The sequence below is a fragment of the Passer domesticus genome, chromosome 8 (assembly GCF_036417665.1).
Source record: "Passer domesticus isolate bPasDom1 chromosome 8, bPasDom1.hap1, whole genome shotgun sequence".
Classification (NCBI taxonomy): Eukaryota; Metazoa; Chordata; class Aves; order Passeriformes; family Passeridae; genus Passer; species Passer domesticus.
The window spans coordinates 57,496,643-57,512,610 of NC_087481.1; the positions used below are offsets into that span (position 1 = coordinate 57,496,643).

At 55.7% G+C, this 15,968-nt stretch overlaps 1 protein-coding gene and 1 long non-coding RNA gene across 6 annotated transcripts in view; one reads left to right on the forward strand and one right to left on the reverse strand.

Annotated features, from left to right (window-relative positions):
- The window catches only part of EBF3 (EBF transcription factor 3), a 119,181-nt gene extending 116,147 nt beyond the window's left edge, over positions 1-3,034 (reverse strand). For all 4 annotated transcript variants that reach the window (XM_064431607.1, XM_064431605.1, XM_064431606.1 and 1 more), the window contains exons 1-4: positions 2,584-3,034; positions 2,195-2,351; positions 1,700-1,763; positions 958-1,013 (exon numbers count right to left, since the gene is read on the reverse strand). In XM_064431607.1, coding sequence (XP_064287677.1) covers positions 958-1,013; positions 1,700-1,763; positions 2,195-2,351; positions 2,584-2,717 — 411 coding nt within the window. In that variant the 5' untranslated portion in view covers positions 2,718-3,034. The remainder of the gene's footprint in view (positions 1-957; positions 1,014-1,699; positions 1,764-2,194; positions 2,352-2,583) is intronic.
- A 7,392-nt stretch (positions 3,035-10,426) lies between these two features.
- LOC135305917 (uncharacterized) lies at positions 10,427-14,398 on the forward strand. 2 transcript variants are annotated; one of them, XR_010366911.1, is made up of 3 exons: positions 10,427-10,680; positions 13,218-13,409; positions 13,952-14,397. It is a non-coding gene; the product is annotated as an uncharacterized LOC135305917 (long non-coding RNA). The 2 variants fall into 2 exon arrangements; XR_010366910.1 differs by lacking the exon at positions 10,427-10,680 and adding an exon at positions 12,255-12,960 and having other exon boundaries at positions 13,952-14,398.
- The last annotated feature ends 1,570 nt before the right edge of the window (positions 14,399-15,968 follow it).

Consider the following 15,968-nt stretch of genomic DNA (forward strand, 5'->3'; position numbering starts at 1 on the left):
CATCGCTGGGATCTGATTTCCAGAACACTGGAAATTATTCCCCATTCTCACCTTCCTCCCTATTCCCACAAAAGATTTTTAATAAATCAAAATTAAAAAAAAAAAAAAAGTCGTGAAATGTCTCTCCGGAAAAAAAAAATTAAAATAATGAAAAAAGAAATAAAGTTGATTAAATCCCAAGCTCTGTGTCTATAATTGCTGTGGTGAAACGCTGATAACACGTAGTTATCATCGGAAAAGTTGACCAGGACAGGTTAAATAATTTAATAAGGAACTGCTTGTAATTATGTTATTTACAAGGTATGACAGAGGTTTGAGGAAGAAACAGAAGCTGATCTCAGGGAAATGGACGGGTTTGGGTGACCCCTGGAGCATGGAGTTTGAATTATGGAGATGGGGGGCTGAGAGGTGAATATGGACTAGAGGAGAACAAGATGACTTTTCACCTCAGCACATTTAACTTTTAAATCCAAATAAACGTCTCGCGTTACTGGATGGTCGCGTTATAAAAGAAAAAGGACTAATCCCGGCCAGTTTCGGAGTGTGGAGAAGGGGCTGCCCTTTCCTCACCGAGGAAAAATATCGCCAAAAAAAAAAAAAAAAAGTTACAGAGGGGGGAAAGTGCTTTTTAAAATAAATCTGGGTAACTCGGTGGGATTTTTTTTTTCCCTTTCCTTTCTCCCTCGCTAAATTAATTATATCAAACATCTGTTCCCATGACGTTGTCCTCCATGCCACACACACCACGGAATGATCTCAACGCTGCCTCGAAAAGCAGCAGCACACGGTTTTCTCTTTCCCAAATATCCTCCGGTAATCGGCGGCTCCCCGCTTTCCTCGCTCAGGTAAATGGAAGGCGGGCGCGCTCCGCCGGTTTGCTCGCCCCCCACCCTCCCAAGCACGGGCACAACACAAACTTGGGAACTCGCGCGGCAAGGAGAGCGTAAACTTTCTCACCTGTTTGGTCATGGAGTCTATTAGCCGAACGTACAGGTCCTGCTCCGTCCTGACTCCTGCGGAGGGAAAGCACAGCCAAAATTCCCATCAGGATTTCGGCAGCGAACCCCCCCAGTCCCACAAGGAAAGGATGAGGTCAGGCAATTAACCGCAGCGGGCAGGGATCGGCCCCGCGCCGGCTGCAGGGGAAAATTCAAATTTTTTTTTTTAAAAAGTAAAAAAATGAATAATGATAAAAATTAGCCAGGAGCCAGCCGGTGGCGGGGGTGTGCTGAGCCCGGCGCTCGGGGGTCGTGGCCCGGCCAGCCCCCCCGGCCCCGGGGAACGCGTGGGACCGGGGCGCGGGCGCGGAGCGGCCCCCGCGGGTTTTCCGCGCCCGAGGAAGCGGCTCCGCCGGGCCGGGGCTCCGCTCTGCCCGCTCCCAATAATTGCCATCAATTCCCAAACTCAAAAAAAAAGTCTCTGAAAAGTGCCGCTGTGCCCGAGCAGCCATCGATCCCCTTTTTTACTTTCCACTTCAAGCCCAACCGGTTAATCATGTGAAGTACCATTGACTTATCGATCCTTTATGTTTTGTTTTCCTTATATGCCAAGGAAAGAGCCGTGTTTACACGCGTGTAATTTTAATCTCGAAATCTTTAGACCCTTTATCCCCCTGCTCCCCCCCAAAAAAGGCCTCGGAAGGAAAATCAGACTTTTCTGAGGCACACAGGCGCTCAAAAATGAGAGAACGACAACTTACCATTGCTATACAATAACTGAAGTTTATAATGAATCCCATTGTTAGTTTTTTCATTGTTTGGCTCCTGCAAGCAACGATAAATAATTACATTTAGCATGAAAAATATCGCCCTCCTCCTGCTGCCCATTTTTCTCGTCCCTGAAGCGGCTCGGAATTAACAGTTTGCAGAAATTCAGCCCACGGTCTCCTTTTTTTTTTTTTTTTTTTTTTCTTTCCTGGTGTGGAGCGCTGATGATGTCATTAGTTCGGTGCAAATATGTCATGTTTTGCCGTTTTCCCGGTGTTTAAAACAAGCCGGGGCCGCGGCGCTAAGTTTGTAACCCCGGGGTTTATTCGGAGCGGCCGTGAGACCGGGGGGAGCCGCACGTGGCGTGGGCGCCGCTGGAGCGCCGGGAGAGCTGCCGGGCTGGCCACGAGCTCTGCTCCACTCAATTACGCTTAAAAAATTCAGGGGGCAAAAAAAAAAAAAAATATTGAGAAAACTGGCAGACTTACTTTCTCTTTCTCCACAAAGTCCACAAAAGCTGTTCTCTCAATCTCCACCGGCTGTCCCTGCCTGTCGTACAGAGCTAAGACGAAGTGGAAAAAATTGGATTTTCTGAGATTGGAAGGCGGCTGTTTCTCGAAATGTGCCCGAGCCAGCCCCACGCCGCTGCGGGAGAAAACAAGACAAGGCGTGGGTGAGAGCGGCGGGAAGGGGCGCGCAGGCTCCGCGGCCGCGGGGGGATGCGGGGGGATGCGGGGAGCGCGGAGCGGCGCGGAGCGGAGAGGCTGTAACTGATACGGGGCGGGCGGGGGGGGGGGAGTTAAGGGGGGGGGGATTTACGGCCGGGATGAGAAATACAGGAGGAGAAAACCGCCGGGAGAGGATTTGGCAGACGTACCTTTGGGCGGCCGTGTTAGCATCCACTACCCCAGCAGTATGCATCCATGAGCGGACGGGGTTCATCCCACTGCCCAGCGGTTCTTCTTTCATGGTCGTCCCACCTCTTGGTATATTTTCCTGAATCCCAAACATTAAAACAAATTTGGGCAAAACCAGCTCCTAACCAAAAGGGGTTAAAATTGAGGGAAATGTCAGATACGGGGTGGGTTGGTTGTTGCTTGATTTTCTCTCTCTCTCTCTCTCCTTGGCGACTGGAATATAAGAGATGACTTTACTCCCTGTGATCAGTAGGAGAAAAGCCCAGTTCAAGTCTTGCTTCCTTCTTCAATCTGTCCTGTATTGGCACGACATAAACAATTTACTGAGTACTTCTGTGCGGCGAGTTGGATGGCGTTCCAGTTTGGTGGTTTAAAAAAAAAAAAAAAAGAAAAGAAAAAAAAAAAAGAAGGAAAAAGTATAACTGCAGCCGGCGACACTGCGAGGTGGCTTTTTTTTAGGGGGGGAGGGGGGGAAAAAAGAATAAATATTTTTGTTGTTGTTGTTTGCAGACGCGCTCAACGTGGTGTCATCCTAGTAAAAACCGGCTCGGCAAAAAAAAAAAAGCTTCAGGACACTGCTGAATCGACCACTTTCTGGCAAGGCTCTCCTGCTCCAAAAGACAAATAAACGGGGGGGAAAAAAAAAAAAAAATCCTGATTACCGCGGAGGTGTTGCCGGGCACACGGGAGAACGGGGCGCGGGCCCGTGGCGGCTCGCGGAATGGACGGAGGCGCGCAGAGCCCGGCCCTCCCTCCCCGAGGAGCGCGCCCCTTCCCCGGGAGCCGGGCCCCCGCCGCCGCGGGAGACGTGGCGTCACTGATGACGTCGCCAAGAGGGCGTGGCCACGCCCATATATGGAGCGCGGGGTCCGGCGGCGCGCCCGCCCGGCCCCCCCCCGCCCCCCCCCCAGCGGCGACAGCGACAGCGACAGCGACAGCGACACGGGCAGCGCTCGGCCCCGGGGAGGGGGCGCGGGCTGACCCGCGAGCAGGGGGCGCGGCGGGGCTCGGGCCGGACAAAGGGTGGGATGCAGGGTGCGCCCCCCGCCATAAATAGGGAGCGGACGCGGGCAGGGATACCTGTGCGTGACACTCGCTGTGCGCACGCAAAGCCAGCCCCGGCTCCCCGTCCGCCTCGGCCATCTGTGCTCGTGTGTCTCCGTAGAAATATATATATTTACATCTCTCGTTACGTGTTTGTGTACGTTTTTTATATTGGGATATATCGGTGTATTGATGTATATTGATTTTTGTAGTGTATTGATTTTTAAATATATTGATATTCTTATATATACTGGTATTTTATACATATTGATGTAATTTTTATATATTTACATGTCGTATCTATATATCTTCTCCTGAAGTGATGAGCCTTTTCCGCCCAGTGTGGGCTACGACTTCCTTGTACTATTTTTTTAATAATCTCTTTTTAATTTTTTTGGTGTTTATTTTTGTGAATTTCCCACGTCCCCGCGTTAATATTTCCCGAACTCGGGGAAAATCGGCGTTCACATCTGAATGAATCGGTGAAAATCGAAAGTCCGATTTGCGTTATCAGGTTCCCCTTTCTCCAAGGGGTGAGGGAAAAGAGGGGAAAAAAAAAAAAAGGATGTGTTAGAAAGCAATCTATTTTGCTGGTGTTGGGGGTTAATGACTATTGCCAAAGATAAGTGAATTATCAAAGCTGTTGCTCTACCCGATCTCAAAATCCATTACATTGCTGGCCGTCTAATTAAATACGTAAGTATAATAAAATCATATTTTATGACTATTTGAGGGTAATGAGATTAGTCTTTAGAAGCGATCGCCACATATTAAAGATGCCACTGTCTATAGAATGTTAATAACCTTAAATCAAAGTGTATGGAAACTATTCATGAGAAATTAAAAGAAAATTCCTGTATTCATAATCAGCCCGGAGCTTCTGAGGTACAGTAGAGCAGATTACAAACCCAAACACTTTTATCGCGCAGAGAGAGACACCAAAGTTCCCAAACAATGCCATGCTCGCGGTGGCATTCGGTGGCACCGACACGTTTGGGGACCTGGAGCGGGCGCCGGGGGCTGTGGGTCCCCCCAGCCCGCAAAATTCTCCCTGATAAAAATAAGGTAAAAAATGCCCAACGCCGCTATTATTGCAAGATATTTCCTCAAATGAACAACGCCGAACTTGGTGCTTCCCCTCCGCTAACGAAAGCTTAAAATCATTTACAGTATCTTTAATTCAGATTACACGCGCCAAGGCGATTTAAATCTGATTACCAAATTAGAAGGTTTTAAAACAAATCCTTTTAAATCTGATACTGTTGACTAAGGAGGGGAGAAAAAAAAAAAGTTCCATAAGCCCATCACATAAGGTAACGATCCTGCCCCAGAAAGAAAGGGAGTTTTAAACCTTTTTGACAACAAATGCAGCTGCCCCACTATTTTGGACGATATTAAGCGAAAATGAATGCAAATCTGTGTTCAGAAGCCATCTGGCCAGGAATGGGGGAATCAGCTGCTCCTCACAACAGGCTCTGAGCCTGAATCTATTTCAGCTCATTTTCTAGATCATCTGGTCCTGCACCCAAAGCGTGGAAAATACGGTCTTTATCATTCACCAACTTTATCTTTTTTTTTTCTTTTTTTTTCTTTTTTTTTTTTTCTTTTTTTTTTTTGTCACTCTGCCTGGCTGGAGCTGCCGGGAGCCCGCCCGGGCTGCTGCTGCTGCTGCCCCGCACCGCTCCCAGGCCGGCATCCCGCTCCCGGCAGCTCCCGGCCCGGGAGGGAGGGAAGGGAGCGGGGCCGGTCCCCCCCGGCCCCGGGCCCTCCGCGGGTGCGGGAGCGCGGCCCCGCTCGCAGCGCACCTTGCGCGGGGCGGCCGGCGCCGGGCGGGCCGGGGGTGTGCGCGGCTGCGGGGGGCGGCCCGAGCCCTCCCGGCTCCGCGGCCCTCCTCCTTTTCCACCTCCTCCTCCTCCTCCTCCTCCTCCTCCGGCGCCAAGTCTCCCTTTTGTGTGAATTTACGGGGTGAGGCTTCAGTGATCCCCCCGCAAATTTGCATTTAAATAGCGACATCAAGCGATGCGCGTGCCACACACCAGCAGGCTCCCAGATGTCACGGCGGAGCCGCTCAGATGGCCGCAGCGCAGCTGTCCCCCGGCCCGGCCCCGCTCCGCGCCCCCCGGCCGGGCAGCCCCCGCAGCGCGCCCTCCTGCCCCGCACGGCGGCCGGGCTCGGCCTGAGCACTGATCCCCTGCCGCCCCGAGAGTATCCCCCGAAACTTTATCATTTTATTTTTTTCCCCCCTCGGGACAATCCCCTCGGAACTATTATCTCAATCATTTCACTTTTTTTTTTTTTCCTCTCCCCCCCCCATTATTATTTCTTATTTATTTCTCATTTCACGGTTTAAATCGGCCAAGTTGGAGAGCGTGATTTTGGTAATTTCGCTATTTCCTCGGCCGCGGGCCGGCCCCGAACTGCCCAGCTCCGCGCTTCCCACCGCACAAACTTTCCCAGCGGGAAGTTGCGGTGGGAGCGGGGAGCGGCGGCCCCGGCCCCGCTCTCGGGGGGCTCGGCCGGGTCCCCGCAGCTCGCCAAGGTCCGTATTTCAATTTTATTGTTGGAAGGCACCTTCATTACCAACGAGCTGGGTTACACCGGGCGTAATTTATGCCCGGCATAACCGAAGCAAACCTCTACAAACTCCCGTGCTGCAGGAGGGAGAATTCGGTGTTTTCGGGTAAATTGGTATTTTCGCGTGTTTTCAGGCCCCGCGGCCGCCGCTTCAGGCCGTTCATTCCCGGGCCGGCGCTGCCTACCGCGGGGGCGCAGCGCCGCGGGGCCCAGCCCGGCCCTTGCGCGGGGGGTCGCGCATCCTTGGCCCGGGGCAGGGGCCGAACGAGGCCCAGCAGCGGAGCGGGGCCGAGGCCGGGCGGTGCCGCCGCCGCTTTGGGGCTCCCCGGCCCCGCCGCCAGCGCGGGCCCCGGCACGGGCAGGGGGTGCGGGAAGGGCCGGGAGCCCCGCGCCGCCCGCCCGCTCGCCTTTCGGGACGGATTCACCCGCGCCGGGCTCGTTTCGGAGCTTGCATTCGCATTCCTGAGCATCCCGGGCCCGCTGCAGGGCGCGCGGTGCGCTCCGGCCGCCCCGCGGGGCGTGGGGATGGCCGGGGGGCCGAGCTGCTCCGCGCCCCGCGCAGGCACCGCAGGGCGGGCAGCGGCTCCGCGGGCTCGGGGAGGTTGTCCCTGTCCCTGTCCCTGTCCCTGTCCCTGTCCCTGTCCCTGTCCCTGTCGCTGTCCTTGTTCCTGTCCCTGTCCCTGCCTCTGGCCGTGCCCGGTGGCCCTGGGTCCCCTCGGCCCGCCGGCCGCGCACCTCCCGCGCCCCTGCGCGGCTCTCGGCCAGGCTGCGCGGCCGCCTGGTGTGTCCGGCTCGGGGTCACGGAACTCCCTGTGGGTGCAGGGCTGTTTTACCCGAACTGGCTCTCGGCCCTGCGCTGCCCCCGGCGCGCTGCCGCGGCCCTGCGCCCCGATATTGTTACATCAAAATTAGTTATAAAAAAAATATTTAAAAAGGGAAAAACATAAAAGGAAAAAAAGGCTTAAACTTCCGCCGTGCCCGAGCGCCAGCCCTGCTAGCCGTGCGCCCAACGGGAGCTTTTCCTCGGTGAAAAGTCCCCGCGGGCGCTGCCCGGCTCCCGGCGGCCCGAGGGCGCGGCGCGGGCGCTGCCCTCCCGCTCCCCGCGGGATGCGGGGCCGGGCCCGGGGGTGCTGCGGGGCCGCCGTGTCTCTGCCCCCCGGGGCCCCGGGCAGGGGCGTGGGGCGGCCCGGAGCCGCGCGGGCGGAGCAGCAGCCGCCCCCGCGGAAGAGCGCGGGCGCGCAGCCGGGGCCGCGGGGAGCTGGCGGCCGGACAGGTCCCATCGTGCGGCGGGAACAATATCAACTGACTCCAACTGAACAAACAAGGATCGATCAGATAATTTCAGATATTATAATTGGCTTTAATTAAACACACTTCGTTCTAATTAACTCTGAAATTTTAGCATGCTTTGGGACGTTGGTGTCTGATTTGATATTGTCAGTCCAGATGTCCTAATAAAATTCAATCCTCCACTCAAGACTTCAATATTCACTAAGAACAAAATGCAAATTAAATGTAAAACCTAAAGTATCGCCAAAGGTATAATCAAGAAAGGTGTCTCAAAACTTCTCACTTTTTATTACGCAGTAGTTAGAAAATGCAGATTACATCCTAACAAGACCTCGACTGAATAATAGAAACCTTAACTCTTTCGTGGTCAGGGCTCGCTCTGCCCTGCAGGGATGCGGGAACATCCTCCGCCAGCGCACGGGAAATGCCCGCGGTGCGGGAGCGGAGCGGCCGCGGGGAACCGGCGGAGCCCCGCGCTACGGGCTGCTCTGCCGCCGCACTGGCGGAGCAAAACTTGCCGCTGTCACAGGGACTCCTGTCCCCGAGGCGAGCGCGGCGGAGCCCCGGGCCGGCCGGGTGAGCGCAGCCCGCTCCCGCACGGCGGAGCTGCGGGAGCGCCGCGGCGGCCCCGGGTCGGGCAGCGCGGCGCTGCCCCGGCTGCGGGACAGGGACCCCCGAGGGGCACCCGCACCGGGCACGGTCCCCGTCCCCTCGCCCCGAGCTGCCTGGCAATTTCCCCGCGAGCCGCAGCGCTCTGTAAATAATTCACGCCTGCGGAGCGGGGAGCTGCGGGAGCCCCCCGGTGCCTCCCCCGGCCAGTGGCCCCGCTGCGGGTCCCGGGGTGCCGCACCGGGGGACCCCCGGGCCGGGCTCGGCGCCAGCCCACCGCCTCGCCGCGCTCGCAGGGCTCCAAAAGCCGGGCTATTCCCACATTAAACATTTGTATGTTTTCCATGCTAATGGAGTCACTTAAAGCTGTTGCTAATTTAACTTTTTAAAAAGGCCACAGCGTGGTGATTTGCATTTTCTTTAGGATATTGAAATGAAGGGAAAACTGCTGGGCGGTGAGGCTGCCCCGAGCGTAGCTGGGGGCCATGCCGGAATGAAAACAGGGAAAGAAAAGAAGAAAGAGGGAAACCGCCGCTTCTTCCCGACTGTTAATAAGCAATTTGTCCCGCCGCGATTTACATTGCAAAGACAAACGTGTCGGGGCGCCCGGCCCGGCCGGGGCCCCCCGGGCCGCTCCCCCGCTCCGCGCTCCCCGACATCGGCCCCGCAAGCCGCGCTCCCGCATCCCGCCGGCGCGCAAGTCCCGCGGCCGCGGGCGGCGGGCGGGAGAGCGGGGCGCTCCCCGCGCCCCTCGGGCGTGAATTTCCAGTGGATTTCCGAACGCCCCGGTCTGGGTAAACAACAAGTGCTGGGATGGCCGCTTCCCTCGGCAGATCCCCTCTCGCCGCCGCCAAGGCTCTGTAGCGTGGGGACCGTGTGCCATCTACAGGACACTGCGCGGGCGGCCGCGCTCCGCGCCCCCGGCCCCGCCGCCTCCCGCTCCCCCCGCACATCCGCGGGCAACCACTGATTATTTGTTATTTCAACTTTTTAATTTTTTTTTTAACCTCGCGTTAAAAGTTTGAGGTCATAAAGATTGCGGCGCTGCCCGCGATTTTTAAACTTAATTAATTTTTTTACATTTTCTTAGATTAAAAGATGTGAAATGTAAAGATAATGCGACTTGATTTGTTAGTCTAACTCCGCGATTTGAGAGTTGATGTCCCCAAAGACCGGGCGAGCTTTTTCCCTTTATTTATTTTTATTAAAACATCAATCTACTCTGGAGCTGGGTGAACTCAGTTTCACCTAGAGAACATAAAATTCTCCATACCAAGGAAATAAGCACCTTTCATAAATCAACAGTATTCCTGACAGATCGATCAATTTTTGGTTGTTAATCCGAAAGGAGGAGTTTTAATTGCTTTCTGCCTTTTAGCCCGGCCACCTCGGCGCGGCGGCTCCGGCAGCGCTCGGCTCTCCCCTCCCGAGCGCGGGAGGGGGGGAAAAAGCCCCGGAGACCCTTCCCACCCCGCGCAGGGCCGCGCAGCATCCCCGCCGCGCTACCTGCGCGCCGCGCAAAGCCGCCGGCGCGGCCGAGCCCCCGCGCGGCGGGACAGCCGCGGCCGCGCCGGGGCGCGCAGGCTGCGCGCAGATCCCGTGCCGGGTGCAGCGGGAGCTCCCCCGCGCGCGGCCCGTCCCGCAGCCCCGTCCCGCAGCCCCGCGCGCGGGCGGCCGCTTACCTTGCGCGGGTGTGGCCGGGGCGCGCGGAGGGCAGCGCGCGCGGCGGAGCGGAGTGTGCGGAGCTCCCCGCGCTTTAATACACTTCTCGCCCAGCGCAGCCCGGCCGCGGCGCGGGGGGGCCCGGCGGTGCGCGGGGCGCAGCAGTGCGCAAGCGCCCCCCCCGCGCTCTCCGCTGCGCGGGGGCGGGCGGGAGGCGCGGGGCGCCCGCGGGGGCGGAATCGGCGGCGCGGCCCCGGGGGGAGCGCAGGGGGGGCCGGCCCCGACCTCGGCCCGTCCCGGCCCCGCCGCGCATCCCCGCGGCCGCCCCGCGCTCCGTCCCGGGACGCCGCGGGTTCCCCTCCCGCACCCCGGCCCGCGGAGCCACCGCCGGCCGCGCAGCGCCGCGCTCCAGAAACGCAACAGTTTGTCCCGCGGGGATGCGAGCGCCGGGAGTGCCCCGGCGGGAACTCACCGCTCCTGGCTCCGCGGGACGCGAGCTGCCGCCCGGGCGCCGCTCACAGCTTGGCAGCTCTCGGAACTGCCCCGGCCGGCCGCGGCCGGTGCCCGGCGCCCTCCTCCCGGGCCATCCTGGGGCGGCTCCGGCCGCGCTGGGCTCCCAGAACTTCCCGGCTGCTTTGCGCTTTGATTTGAAGCGCGGGCGATGCGCAAAGAACGCGACTGGCTGCGAGAGGTTTTATTTTGTTTATTTCTGCTCTTCCTTCCCCTCCCTCTCCCAGTTTAGCCCGGGAACTCCCGCAGCACTGGTTAATCCTCGAGGAGGGATAACTGCTGAGATCTTCAGCGAGCTCTCCGCTACCACGGATACTTCCTAGAGCTCCAGCAGCTCTGTGAGGGATGTGCAGCTACAAGATGTGAAGGTATTTAGAAAAAAAAAAAAAAAAAAAAAAAGTAGCGGTTTCCAAGTCAAGCAGATTCCTGCAGGGAAGTGAAGCCCGGGTTTAGGACTGGAGCTACATTTGTGAAAAATAAACCTATCAGTGTTGGCCTCGGTTGTAAATTCAGGGAACATTCACCCCCAGGTTTGTTCTGACGGCAGCTCCTCTCCGGTTTGGGTTTAATTTGTACAAGGAAGGGTTTGGCAGTCGGGAGAGGAGGGAGGCTGCGGGCAGTGGGGCAGGAGCCTGGCTGTGGTGTCTGGAGCATGTCAGAGCCGTGTCTGGGATGGGCAGTGGCCAGGGGCAAGGCTGCCCCACGCACAGGTGACCACCCGGAGCTGCCTCTGGCCAGGGCAGCCTCTCGGGGTCATTTCTGCTGTGCTCACCCACGGGCAAGCTCAGCTGCTGCTTAGGGCTCTGGGGAACAGCTGCCCAGATGTGCTGCAGGTGGGAAAGTTTGGGCTAGCCCTAGAAAAGTCAGCACAGCTCTGCTCCTCCTCCCCAGTGTCCCGGGGCACCCCTGCCATGGGGATGGAGCAGCTGGAGCTGCTTCAGCTCAGGGCTTGGGCAAGGGGTTCCATGCCTGGCCTGGGGCTGGGAGGGCGGCCCTGAGGTCTGGGGACCCAGCAGGAATCATCCAAAGGGGTCTCAGAGGGTCCTATTTGAGGGATTTGGACTTTAATTGTTTTGCAGTATCCTGAGTGCATGGCTTGGGCCATTCCTTTTGTATACATGCCTGGAAAACTGTGGAAAACGCACACATTTTAAAAAGTGCTCCTGACTGGACGGGATAAAACGTCTCTGTGGGCTCTGTGGAGTCAGCAGGGATGAAGGCAGGAGGCAGAGCCGGGGAGAGCCGGCTGCTCCAGGCCCGAGCGCTGCGGATTCCGCCCAGCCCGACACCTCCCGCAAGCCGAGGAGCGTTCTGCCGGAGAACAGCGGCAACTTCCTTCATTGACAGCTACTCCCTCTCACACGCGGGCTGAGGTGGTGTCCTTTTGAGACAAATCCGTGTCCACAAAATGTTTATCAAGCAGATTCCTCCAGAGCCACGTGATGTTCCCGAGGACGCAGGGGATGCTCTCCCAAAACCTTCACCCTTCAGTTTTTGTTGCACCCCTCAGAAGCGCTGTAAGGCTTGGAAATTAACTGTGCCCCTCTCTTTCTGTCACTTTTTAAACATCTCAAAACACCCTGTGTTTCCCACGTGCTTGCCCTCCTCGGGAGAGGTCGGTGTGTTCTGCTGCAGCCCCTTAAAGCACCCGCGCTGGGGTTAAACGCCTCAGCGGCAGTGTCAGGGACGTGAGGGGACATGGACCGCAGCGCTGCCCCCTCCTCAAGGACCTGTGTCTGCGCAGGGGCCGCAATCCCCGGGCTCGGAGCCCTGCTGGCACTGGCTGTGTGACCACGAGTTCAAGCGAGGATGCGGCAGCAGCTCCGGCAGGGAGCACGGCAGCCGCAGGGCCGGGGAGCGCTGCCGGGGATGCCGGCACACGGCAGCGGCGCCAGGGGATGCTCGCCCGCAGGCCCGAGCGCCGCGACCCGCCACGGAGACAGGTACGGCGAGGGAGGGAGCGCCAGCACTCGGGAAACATAAACGGCAGCCGGAAGAATATCGAATTGAAATGTTGCTAGCGGAGAACTCCGCCGGCAGACTCGGCTGGAAATTATCTGAGACACCGCGGCACAAAAATGCTTCCTTTTCACGAGGCAAATGGTCTAATCAAGATGTATGTGCATGACAATGCGCTCGCAGGGAGTGAAAGTCGGAGTTATCTGCTTCAATTACGGCACTTCCCGTGTCCCTGTCCTGGCAAAGGATGAGAATAATAAATACAAACCAGTTTATTCTGAACCTGTAACTGACTTGAGTAACTCAGCTCCCATTGAGCCGCACGTGAAGTATGGAAAAAAAAAAAGTTACCAGGTAAAATATTGTGAGTATTCTAGAGGAATGAAATAGGAAATGAAATAGGAAATGAAATATTAAATATTATATGAAATGCTGGCTTGCAGCCAGCGGTGTCTCAATATCCAACAGGACACAGGGATGTGCCCATGAGGGAGAATTGATTGTGAGCTCTTGGCATGAGAATGGAAATTGGAGGAGGGTTTTGGGAAGTTCACATCCTAGAATCAATCCTGGAATCACAGACTGGTTTGGCTTGGGAACCACCTTCAGGATCCTCCAGTTCCAACCACATGGAGAGCGAGGGGCACCTTTGGCTGGACCCCACCTGTGGCCAGCAAAATGAGGGCACTGTGAGAGAAATTTTCCTTTCCTTTCCTTTCCTTTCCTTTCCTTTCCTTTCCTTTCCTTTCCTTTCCTTTCCTTTCCCTTTCCCTTTCCCTTTCCCTTTCCCTTTCCCTTTCCCTTTCCCTTTCCCTTTCCCTTTCCCTTTCCCTTTCCCTTTCCTTTTCCCCTCTGGGATCCTGGGCACTGCAGGCAGATCCCAGAGCAGAGAGGATCCACACCCAGGTGGATCCCACCATCCCAAAGGCTGTCTCCTTCCATCCAGGTTCTCTATCATTTTCCATCACTTGTGGAGAGGGCTGGAATTCCTGCCTGAGCAGCTTCATGAAGAAATGAACTTTGGCTGAACACAAATAGCACATACAGAAGGAAACCAGATAAAAACCAAAGCAGGCCTCAGTTTCTTTTGAGGTAAACTGAGTGATCCCAGGTGTCAGTGCCCCAGAGACCTGCCCAGGTATGGTTTGAACTCACTAAATAATGGATTTTATTTTGTCTGCTTTCTTTTGGGTGGGATTATATCCACAATCTGTTTTTCTGTTGTTTTTCTAGCAAGCAAAATCTGTGTTTTGCTGCTTGAATTTAGTTCACAGTCAGGTGCTCAGTTTTTATAAGGCTCACATTTTTATCTGTTGGACTTCCAGAAATTATGTGTGATGTTGGTAAGAGCTTATTTATTATTTATTGCTTTTATTGTAGTGTAATAGCTGTGAAATTTAAACATGAAATAAACTAAGAAAAGAAATCCTTATGCTCAGTGCATCAGCACTGAAGTGAAGCTGGCCAGGCTGACATCACAAACCCAAGAAAGCAAGAATTGGGGGATGTTTCCATTAATTCATTAGTGCATCCTGGTTATTAGCAGTGCCAAAAGGTGTTTGTGACCTGCGCTGCTCCAGGCCAGTGATCTGCCGAAAAGTAACACTGCAAATACACTTCACTTGTTTATTTACTTCTGAAGTGATAGATTTATCTCCTAATTTTGCTCTTGTTTCCCAGCCTTTTATAGGACTCTTGGACAGTTTATGGACAGCAGCTGACACCTGTAAAATTCACCTGGAGCTATTCAGCAGTTTGAAACACCTCGATGCAATTTACCCAGAACTCTTCATGCACAAAGAAAAGGCAAAAATTGATTGGAGTGGCTGAGGAACTCCTCTGTCCTGTCTTTAAAAAGTGGATATAAAGCTGTCAGCTTTTACAGCTGCCCTCACACTGCTTCAATCAAGCAGAGCTTTGGAGGGGAGGTTCCTTTCCCAGCCTGGAGTCCTGATGCTCCAGGAGCCAGGTCCAGTGCAGGGATGGGGTGTGAGGCAGCTTCTGCAGCAGCATCTTCATCTGCATCACCTGCATCTGCATCACCTGCATCCCTTGCCAAGGAAGGTACCGACCCCTCAGCTGTGCTGGGTTTCAGTTTTATTAATAAATTCTAATTAGAAAAAGAATAGATCTAGAAGAGGGGGAGAAAAATAACCTGATTTTATGCCTTTCAGAGGTTGGCAGTGCCAGGCTGCTCCCTCAGGGCTCTGTCCAGCCCAGCACAGGTGACCCAGGCAGGGGGGTTGGTGCCTTCCCAAGGCTCCTCAAGTCACCTGTGGTTTTGAGCATCCTAAAGCTTCTTTTGGCACAATACTCAAAGGGACAAAATGCTCTTTATTTGTCCCTTGGCCTTCTGGAGCCAAGGAGGCTCAGGGGCCCTTGTGGCTCTGCACAGCTCCTGCCAGGAGGGGACAGCCGGGGGGTCGGGCTGTGCTCCAGGAACAGGGACAGGAGCAGAGGGAACGGCCTCAGGCTGGGCCAGGGCAGCTCAGGGTGGGCACAGCAGGAATTTCCCCATGGAAAGGGGGCTCAGGCCTTGGCACTGCCCAGGGAGGGTTGGAGTGCCCATCCCTGCAGGTGTCACCTGGAGGTGGCACTCAGAGCTCTGGGCTGGGGACAAGGTGAGGATGGGGCACAGCTGGGACTCTGGAGTTTTCCAGCCTGAAGGACTCTGGGATTTCTCCCTGGGATTTCCAAATATTCAGCAAGGCCAGTAATGATGCATTTGACTCCCTGGAAGCTGAGAGCTCCCGGCCTGAGGCGCTGCAGCTCCTGCAGACCCCGGGCTGGTGCCACCCCTCACTGTGCCAGGTGTGACCACTGCACACCCCTCCCCTCCCCGGGTGTCCATCCTCCCACGGGAGCAGGCAGTGATCCCTCACTGCCTCAGCCACGCTGCCACCAGCATTTTGGATTTTCCTGTATGGATTGCCAGGAATTGTGTGCAATATTCCAGGATGGTTCCAGCAGTGGCTCGCAGGGAACATTCCAGCATCAACCACCTCTCACCTCGCCCACCACCCTGCTTCTGCTCCTCACCTACAGCAGCACAAGGAGCATCTGATTGCCTCTTTAATGCCACATAATCACTTGTTCCACACAACAGCACATTTCCTTCTAATGTTCCAGCCCTGGAGCTGCCTTTCCCACAGGTTTGGGATTGCTTCAGCCAGTCCCTATAAAACACTGAGCCCACCAGACCCAATCCCTGGAACAAAACAGCCTGAGGGCTCCACCAAACCCTCTCTGCATGTGGACACAACTTAGAATATTGATTTTAAAAAGGTGAGTTATGGAGAATGCACAACAACCCCAGGTAAGTTTTCCCTGGGATTAATTATTCCTGCTGATGCAATTTTCTCCATGTTTTCTATAGCAAACCTTCATTGTTTGGTGCTGGACCTCGTGCTCTGGCTGCCCTGGCAAGTGGGATTTGCTGCTCAGGGAATTCCTCGTGGATTTTGGATCCAAACACAAACCAGAGGAGCTGCTGAGTGCCCCAGCTTGGACAGATGAGATCCCAGCTTAGAAGGAGCAATACTTCAATCAAAAGTGGAAATTACTGTATTTATTCATTTCAGAGGACTCTGCATGTGCCCCATGAGTGCCCTGGGAGCAGGAACCCCAGCCCAGGAGCCACCAGCCCACCTGGGACCCACCAAGGGGATCAGAAGGAACCTCCTTGCCCCCTGAAACT